Consider the following 10,055-nt stretch of genomic DNA (forward strand, 5'->3'; position numbering starts at 1 on the left):
TTTTAACAAAAGTGTGAGTGGCCTAAAAGTTGAGTTTGTTGTACATGGTCCTTCGAGCCATAAAGAAAGGCTAAATAAAAAAAAATTAAGATTTCGAAAAAAAAAGTTTTAATAATAGTTATAACCTGTGAGAAAGTGCGGTAATAAAAACCGAAAATAATAAGTGACAAAACCAAATAAATAAAAAAAAAGCAAAGCACATATGTATGTATATTCTCCTTCCCTTTGCCAATTCACGAAAGATGAACTCATCACATACATATATTCGGACATTGGCCAAATTATCGTAACTACGATTCCTTAAGTGCATGCGCAATATTAGCTGCCAAAAATACCGATGTTTTGACTTAAACTGGAAGATTCAATGAAGACGGCGCCGTGAATTATCCAGTGGTATTTCTAAATTCTTTGGACAGGCTTGGTATGCCACCGCATCATTTGCGTCTCAAAGTAGGATCGGTCGTTATTATGTTTCGCAATCATCATGCCACGAAACTGTGTAATGGAACCCGACTGATTGTGACGCACCTATCGAATACAAGGGGCAGAATGCTTGATTCTCCGAATTCCCTTGAGTTCAAACGATTTCCCATTTCAGTTCAAACGTATTTCGTTTCCAGTGAAAATTGCATGTGAGATGACAATCACCTAAAGATAGTCGCATAGTGTGAGACATAAATTTGGAAATGGTATATTTTTCACACGGCCGTGGCGTGCTCACGAGTTGGAAAACCATCTTTTCTGTACACCGGAACAGAAACCAAAAAATGTTGTTTATCAAGCTGCGTTACATTGAAAAAAAAACAAGAATTAAATGATAAATTTAACTTTCTTTTCATTTCAAAACACATAATTTCACGCATTACAACGGCTGCGGGGTCAGCTAGTGCTATATATTCACACTTATGCAAGTACACACATACATATACATATATCGACAATAAAGTGTCTGCTAATTATACTCTCGCAACAAAGTTGCTAAGGAGAGTATTATAGTTTTGTTCACATAACGGTTGTTTGTAAGTCCTAAAACTAAAAGAGTCAGATATAGGGTTATATATACCAAAGTGATCAGGGTGACGAGTAGAGTTGAAATCCGGATGTCTGTCTGTCCGTCCGTCCGTCTGTCCGTCCGTGCAAGCTGTAACTTGAGTAAAAATTAAGATATCATGATGAAACTTGGTACACGTTTTTCTTGGCTCCATAAGAAGGTTAAGTTCGAAGATGGGCAAAATCGGCCCACTGCCACGCCCACAAAATGGCGGAAACCGAAAACCTATAAAGTGTCATAACTAAGCCATAAATAAAGATATTAAAGTGAAATTGGGCACAAAGGATCGCATTAGGGAGAGGCATATTTGGACGTAATTTTTTTGGAAAAGTGGGCGTGGTCCCGCCCCCTACTAAGTTTTTTGTACATATCTCGGAAACTGCTATAGCTATGTCAACCAAACTCTATAGAGCTGTTTCTTTCAGGCATTTCCATATACATTTCAAAAATGGAAAAAATCGGATAATAACCACGCCCACCTCCCATACAAAGGTTATGTTGAAAATCACTAAAAGTGCGTTAACCGACTAAAAAAAAACGTCAGAAACACTAAATTTTACGGAAGAAATGGCAGAAGGAAGCTGCACCCAGGTTTTTTTTTAGAATTGAAAATGGGCGTAGCGCCGCCCACTTATGGACCAAAAACCATATCTCAGGAACCACTCTACCGATTTCAATGAAATTCGGTACATAATATTTTCTTAACACTCTGATGACATATACAAAATATGGGTGAAATCGGTTCACAACCACGCCTTCTTCCAATATAACGATATTTTGAATTCCATCTGATGACTTCTCTGTATAATATATACATTAGGAAATGAAAATACAATTCAATACTCAAAGTACACAAATTGATCTAATCTGATTAATTTTACAGCAAAATAAAAAAATATGTAAATTATTATCACTTTATAATGCGAGAGTATAAAATGTTCGGTGACACCCCAACTTTGCCCTTCCTTACTTGTTTTCTTTTTTAATTATCTCTATTTTTTCCGGCTTGTGTTTTTAATGTGGAAAAATGGGTCTTCCGAAGATCCGATGAAATTTAAAAAAAAAAATTAATTAATTAATAAAAGAAAATTTTTGTCAAAATCAGAGAGATGCAAGATGACATACAATTATTGGATTCAAAACATATATCGTTAATTTTCGACACAGCAATTTTTAAAAGATTATATATATATATAGATTATATATATATATAGATAAGATCCAAATCGATTTATTGAAAACCAAGTTTGGTGAACGTGTTACCTCACGAAATGGCCCAGTCAATTGCGGTGGTGGGGGTCGTGCAATTTAACGCCGTTAGATTATTTCCTGTGAAGTCCAACAAACCAGCGACAATTGATGAACTTCGTACGAAAATCGAACGTGAAATTGCAGCAGTATCGGCCGATTTATGAAGAGATGAGCTCGGCTAAGTTGGCAAAAGTGCTGCCAAACTAGAAAATTTTGCCTTCAAAGTAGTCTTCTTATAAAGAAGCCTTCTGGTAATATACCAAAAATTCTCTTTAAACAGAAAATTTTATAAAATTATTAAATATTGACCATTTCTTTTAACACCCTTTATTTAGATAAATATATATACATACATGTGGCACATATGTACATAAAAAAATAATTGCTACTTCTTCAATTGATGTCTGCATAATAAATTAATAATAGTATGAATATAAAATATAGACTTCAAAGTTAAGAAAATTTCATTTTAATATACACTTATACATAACACGTCTACAAGCTGGTACGTTTTTCAATTTATTGAGGCAAATAGCGCGAACAGCGAAGCAACAAGGGATCGAGTTAATTATTATGGTTGTTCTTATTCACAAATTTGTTGTTTTTGTTTTCGAAATCAGCCACGACAAACTTAATATTTTCTGCTCTCACAAACATATGTACATATGTGCAAACAAGCGGGCGTACAAACATAATTAACATACATATGTACATGCATCCATACATCCATTTCATACTCGATGGCACTACAACGAATGACAATCCTTGCAGCGGCAATTCCATAATGACACAACAAGACATTTAACGGCGTATACACACATACACACACATGTAAAAAGGCGCAAGTGAGTATGGAATGGAAACTTTCACCAGCCATCGATTATAAAAATATAATAATTGAAATGCAAGGCGAACCGCTAAAGCAGCTTGGCGTTCGCATTCGCGTTTTCGTTTATCAAGTGCATTGAACTGACAGGATTTCTGAGAAGAACACCGACTCGTACTTACAAACATGCGTGTACATTTGTATTTATATTTGCACGTCTTATAAATCATATGCATTTACGAGTAAATACACGGAAGAGTTGTGCAAAGCATTAAGCGACTGGCGATGTGAAGAGAAATTGACGAAAACGCGGTAAACGAAAAGGTAAATATGTATGTAAGTAGATTTAAGCTGTTAAGTAGAAAAGTTGACGAGAAGACTATGGAAAAGACAACGCTGAATTGTTTAATATTTATTAAAGCGTCTTAAGGAACGACCTGTTGACCTTCTTTGTCTTTCAGAACACCGAATAAGGCAGAATGATGCTCGTGAAATATCACATATACGGACAAGGCAACGATTTTCCAAGAGTTAATCATATTTTGTTCGATAGAAGTATGTATAGTTGAAAACGATTCCACTTTAGGCTTAACTTAAAGCCGAATGCTTGGTATTGCAGACAAGAGTTAAAAAAGCAAAGCTTCAGACGAAGGCTTGACTGTCAAGACGTAAAAATCATTATAACGGAATATAGCGAGGTTTGCACTAACTTTATTTTGACAACAGACCAATTGCCGTCATTTAATTAAAAAAAAATATCATTCACATTGACCGACGGCGTAAAGTCAACCAGTTGAATGAAAATCAATATCTCGAATGAGAGCTTCCGACTGATCGATCCAATTCGATCTTGACGTTCGACAGCCTATGCTCCTTCACTCCTCACACGACCGCGATTATTGCCAAAGTACAGAAAATCATGAAGTCACTATCCGGCAGCTCATGGGAGAAAGACAGAGAAACGTTGTTGGTAATATACAAGGCAATCGGCCAGCCGGTCCTTAACTACGCCGCACAAATATGGTTTCCTGGATGCAGTGAAATACAGACGAGAAAGATACAAACATGTCAGAACAGTCCGGACTATAACAGGATGCCTCTTGATGTCTCCCATCAAACACCTGCACAGTGAGGACCGTATCCTCCCAGTTAAGGAGCAAACTGGGACACTCTCTCTTTCAAGTAGTTTCTGCTGGGGAGCTTTCGCAGAAATCATCCCTGCAGTCACTTGCTTAGAGCGGAACCTCCTAGGAATACCAAGAGGTCCTTCCTCAACTACGCCGACGACATAAAACAATACACCGACCAGAGTTCGAACGCATCAAACAACAGACGTGCACTGACCGCCTTCACCGACTCTCTCTCAGTGAATGCCGCACTTGGAGCCAAACCACCACCAATTGCAAACGAAGAGCTCGAGTTGACGTGAGAATCGAGAGTGAGCCTTGCGCAGCTTCGTTCTGGATGCTGTAGCAGTTTAAACTCTCACCTATACAGATTGGACCCTGACATATCTAACATAAAAGGTGCTTTCCAAAGTAAGCAGGACTTTTTGAATCTAGCGCCTCCTGGTGGCGCCATATATTTGTCGACTGGTGCGTTAGAAGTGCTATCTTTATCGATTTTCCAGTGAGAATTTCATGACATTTCACCACGATTGGAAGTGAAGTTATTGCGTTTTAAGTGTCAGTATGTTTGTGTTATCGGTGCGAAAATGAGTTTCGAACAACACAACAGAAGAGCCAACATTAAATTTTGTTATAAAATTGGTAAAACTTTTACCAAAACGTTTCAATTGATGAAACAAGTTTATGGCGATGATTGCCTATCCCGTAGCAGAGTGCACGAGTGGTTTCAACGTTTTCAAAGTGGTCGTGAGGACATACTTAAATGACAATCAACATGTGGGCTAATCAAAATCCGTGATCACCGGAAATTCCATCGAAACTGTGCGTGATTCATCAAAAATCAGCAGAAATCATCATTGAAATTCATGTAAATGGAATTGAACACCTCCAAAACATCGATTTATTGTATTTTGACCGCACATTTGGGTTTACGAAAGGTGTGTGCACGGTTTTTTCCGCACAAATTGACTGACGACCAAAAAATCTCATCGATCGACGCTGGTGACCGATTATTTGACCAAAAATCACATTTTAACCATTAACCACTCCCCGTATTCACCTGATATGGCAACGGGCGACTTTTTACTTTTGGGAAAAATGCATTTGCCCATGAAAGGAAAACGTTATGCAGATATAGAGGCCATTCAAAAGGCTTGCACCGGCATACTGGCGGCCATACCGGTCAAAGAGCTAAAACACTCGTTCGACATGCTTTTGGACCGTGCAATAAGCTGTAAGAAGCAGAAGGAGCCTATTTTGAATAAAATAAATTGATTTTGCCGTTGAAACAGCTCGCTTCCTGGGCCTACCGTTGGATGATCTCGATGATAACTTATCCAATCCTTACTATCATAATGGAGATGTTGTTACAACAACAACAATAGAGCTTCCGACTTTTGACAGCTGCCGACAGCTGCCGAAATTTTCGTTTCATCGGTTCTGTTTTGAAATCGTTTAAATAAGACTGGATAGAAAAAGAATCTCAATGCATGGACGTCACGTGATTTAACACAAACAAACACTTGGACCATATTTCCACCTACGAATCGCTATTGAATTTGAACAAAACAATCCATTCCTGAAGCGGATCAGTAATGGTGTTGAAAAGTGGGTCGTTTACAATAACATCCGAAATGGTCGTGCTCAAATCACGGTGAGCCGGTGGCCAAGCCAAGGTTGATGTTTAGCAAGGCTTTGCCAAGTATTTGGTGGTATAGACAGGGAATCATCTACTATGAGCTGCGCGCCAACGGCTGTTTCCAAACTCTTAATGTGTACTAGTACTGTCAACGATTGGATCGTTTAAAGGAAACAATCGACAAGAAATGGCCGGCTTTGATGACTAAGAGAGGAATTGTGTCTCATAGGGAGAACGCCAGGCCATATAACGATAGATACTAATACGGCTGTTAAGTAATACCCGTCAGGATTGGGAAGGACCTTGTTCGATACCAAATCGTGCGAGTTCTTCAATCTACTGCTGGAAAAAATAGTGCGAGCTGCAGAGCTGAATCGAGAAGGCACAATCTTTTATATGTAAGTGTGTACAGCTGCGACGTACGCCGATGATATTGACATCATTGACCTCAGCAACCGCGCCGCAAGTTCTGCTTTCACCAGACTGGATACGGAAGCGAAGCAAATGGGTCTGGTAGTGAACGATGGCAAGACGAAATATCTCATGTCATCAATAAACAGTTGTCGCAATCGCTATTTGGCTCCCACATCACTATTGACAGTAATAACTTTCAAGTGGTAGCTAATTTCGTCTATCTTGGAACCAGAATTAACACCAACTACCACGTCAGCCTCGAAATCGAATGCAACAGGTGCTTCTTCGGACTGATTCGGCAATTAAGAATTAAAGTCCTCTCTCGACGAACTAAGACCAAACTCTACAAGTCACTCCTCCTCCCCGTTCTTCTACATGGTGCGGAGGCATGAACAATGACATTATCTGATGAGTCGGCGTTACGAGTTTTCGAGAGAAAGGTTCTGTGGAAGATTTATGGTCCTTTGCATATATGTAGCTCATGACATCCGAATGGATAAAAACACTCCAGCTCTGAGAGTATTCGACGAAGTACCCACCTGGGGAAGCAGATGAAGAGGAGACATACAATCCGTTGGAAAGACCAGGTGGAGAACAACCTAGTTACATTTGGAATCTCCAGTTGGTGCTAAACAGCAAAAAGGAAGAATGACTGGCGCGAAGAATAATATTTTACTTTCAATATTTTCAATACAATTTTTGAAGGCTATTCTGTTCGAAGAAGAATAGAGAAAGTTGCGTTTTTAATGCAGAGTATAGAAGGCTTTCTTTGAACTGATCTGGGTCACGCTGCACTTCCATAACAATGTTGTATTTGTAAGTAGTTTTAAATTCAATTTAAAGCTGAAAAGTAAGCAAAATTTCAACGAAATAAGTATAAGTATCCGTGAAATTGGGTTTTTTCTGCGCTTTTTGCGTTCGCTTGCAGCCAGTGTTTAAATAATATGATGACGCGGCTTTCAAAACAATATCACAACAGCTGTTGGCTTATTGCATATTTTATGAATGCAAATTATTCAAAAACCCGCGTCCGAGCGCCACACTGACTTGCGCCAGCAGGCCCCTTATCCCTACAATCCTTTCCTTTTCACAAAGCTGTGAGTATGCCACTAGCGGGCGAGCTGTTTCCGATAGTTGGTGAGAATAACGGCGAAAGCAGTGAAAATTTCATAAATAAAATAACAACAAATCCATAATGACAACAACGCCACCAAGGCGTTGGGCTGTGCTTGCACTTGTTGGCTTGATTTCATAAATATTTTCATATTTTTGGTTATAAATTTTGTTGTTGTCGCCGTTGTTGTGACGCATTCGTTGCATGCAACGTCGGCCATGCTTCGGCGTCAATTTCGCTTAAGTGGTTGTGCGCGGATTCATATTTACGAACTCATACATACACACACACACACACAGAAATGCTTGTGCATTTAGCAGCGAAGGCGGCTGCTGTTGAGAAATCGCTACAATTGCTGGGGAGCGCCTTGTGCAGCGCGGCAGGACGCAGCCGGATGATAAACTGAAGACCGTTATATCGCCGCATTGCCGCGTTGCATGTTGCTCATTGTCGAACTCCCGGTTTCACGCGTGCACCATCTTTTTGTGAATTGTTGCTGTTGTTGTTGTGGTTGATGTGCACTAATGATGCATTGTTGTTGCAGATAATCGCATTTAAATATTTACTCAACGTATGGTAATCCACATACGCTTACACCCGGCTGGAAAGTAGTGCTTTGCTGGGGAAGGAGGAGGCTTGGGTGACACTAAGAAGTCATATTTGTGCAAAAAAGAAGTACCATTATAAAATAGTTGCGCTGTACTAGTGGGCAGTCTGAACTCTCCATGAAATCTTGCGAATGTGGCTCAAAGCCTGTAGATTTGAAGCAGGCTTATAAAGAGTAAAAAATCTGGTCTAAGTAGCCTGACAATCTTAGTGCCATTAACCTTGATAATAAAGGTATTCGCTTCTACGAAATTGGAATGTACTCAGACACAATTTTTAAAAAATTTGGAGATGAAAAACTGGAAAAATGACTGTATGAAGATTGATGCAAAACGAAAGAAAGGCTCACAGAAGCTTTCGGAGTCACTCTAGCAGCCATTGCAAAATGTTTAAATGTAGCCGGATATAATCAAAGGAGTTCAATTTGGTGTCGTGATGAATGAAAGATGATTTCGCATATCTATTTTTGCATTGGATTGTGATTGGTGATGAAAGGGATTAATGGATCTTTGTGACAATTCAAAATACCATATTTGAGAGTTGGCCAGCCAATCAAATCATCGGGAAAGGTGAATATCCATAACCATCCTCGAGTTATAATGCTGGCCATTGATGATAACGGCATTTCCTTTCTCATTTCAAAAGAAATAAGGCCGATGATGCCGTTATACCACAATCCGCACAATTTTTAGGGATGCAAATGGGTTTCCTGAACCATATGAGAATTTGATTCACCCCAATATACCAATTTTTTTTTTGTCGCCGAAGCCATAAATCCAGAAATGAGCCTCATCTATAGGATGATTTTTCGGTAAACCTGAAGTCTTAAAAGATTTCCAAGCGTTGTACCAAAAAGAAGCACGGAATTTAATCCCGCAATTATTGCTATAGACCCAAAAGTAATGTGATAAATAGTAAGTCTGCTTAGTTTGCTGAATACTTTACTTTTTATAGACCGATATTTGAATAATCCAATATTCAATAGTTAATGAATTTCACAGGCCAGTTTTAAGCATTATTAGATTACCAATAGTCCGATTGCGACATACACATATACAAAATTACAAACAAATATTTACTTACCATTTTGTAAAAGCTTCTTCTGACTCGTGTTCTTGCTGTTAATGCCTTTACTTTATCTTATCTTTGTGGGTCGTGCTTTCGTTCTATCTTCGGTTGATGTCTTTCACAAATTGTTTTAAATTTTAGATTGCTAATTTAGTTGTCAAATTTTTTCGCAAATATCTTTCTTAAATCAGTTATTTCTGCTTTTTATCTATCAATAACTTATCATATTTTTATGAATTTTTTCGAGGCTTCAAAAATGTTTTTCAATACAAAAATTAATCTAGCTGACATTTATTGAATTGTTTGTGGAAGTTGAAAAGGAGTAAACAAAATTGGTAACCAAGAAGTTGTCTAGTTTTTCAGTAAACAAAAACAGTTGTTCGACGCGTAGTGACAGTTATTTATTTGTGGATTGCATTGAATGTTTGATCGACCAGGCAGTGCAGGTAACTAAGCTTAGTTTACAGGGTGACAATGTTAACTGTTATTTCATATTGAAATTGTCATTGTGTGACTTTTTCAGTATATGTTATAGGCGAATTTTGTGCTTGAAAATGTGTTGTTGTGGGGAGTTCTTCTTCACTACTTTAATATGAAGGACAAGCAGCGATTTTAAATTTCCTGAATTCCGCTTGAACACTACAAAACGAAGTAATTTTTGCATTGGCTTCTGAATTGAAAACGGATTCATGACGACAACTCTAAAAGCAAAATGTCATATGTGAAGCTTGGTTAATCAGTGAAATAAACGGTAAAACTGAGTATTCGCAACGCCAAGGAGGGCTCAGAAGCGCGTGATGTGTTATGGGCGAGTAAAATGTGTCAACGCTCGGTCTTATATTGAAAGGGCGGTTATACATAACGACGGTTTTCGTGTACACTCTTAACTACGACTGCTATATTGCTTTACGTGATCGATTCCGTCGACTATCATTCAATAGTGAATACTGGGTCTCCAG

At 38.5% G+C, this 10,055-nt stretch overlaps 1 protein-coding gene across 1 annotated transcript in view; it reads right to left on the bottom strand.

Annotated features, from left to right (window-relative positions):
* LOC120776031 (dynein regulatory complex subunit 4) overlaps window positions 1-9,394 on the bottom strand; it is a 21,515-nt gene extending 12,121 nt beyond the window's left edge. Inside the window, exon 1 of the mRNA XM_040106474.1 lies at window positions 9,112-9,394. Coding sequence (XP_039962408.1) covers window positions 9,112-9,114 — 3 coding nt within the window. The 5' untranslated portion in view covers window positions 9,115-9,394. The remainder of the gene's footprint in view (window positions 1-9,111) is intronic.
* Between the last annotated feature and the right edge of the window lie 661 nt (window positions 9,395-10,055).

The sequence above is a fragment of the Bactrocera tryoni genome, chromosome 4, assembly GCF_016617805.1.
Source record: "Bactrocera tryoni isolate S06 chromosome 4, CSIRO_BtryS06_freeze2, whole genome shotgun sequence".
Lineage (NCBI taxonomy): Eukaryota > Metazoa > Arthropoda > Insecta > Diptera > Tephritidae > Bactrocera > Bactrocera tryoni.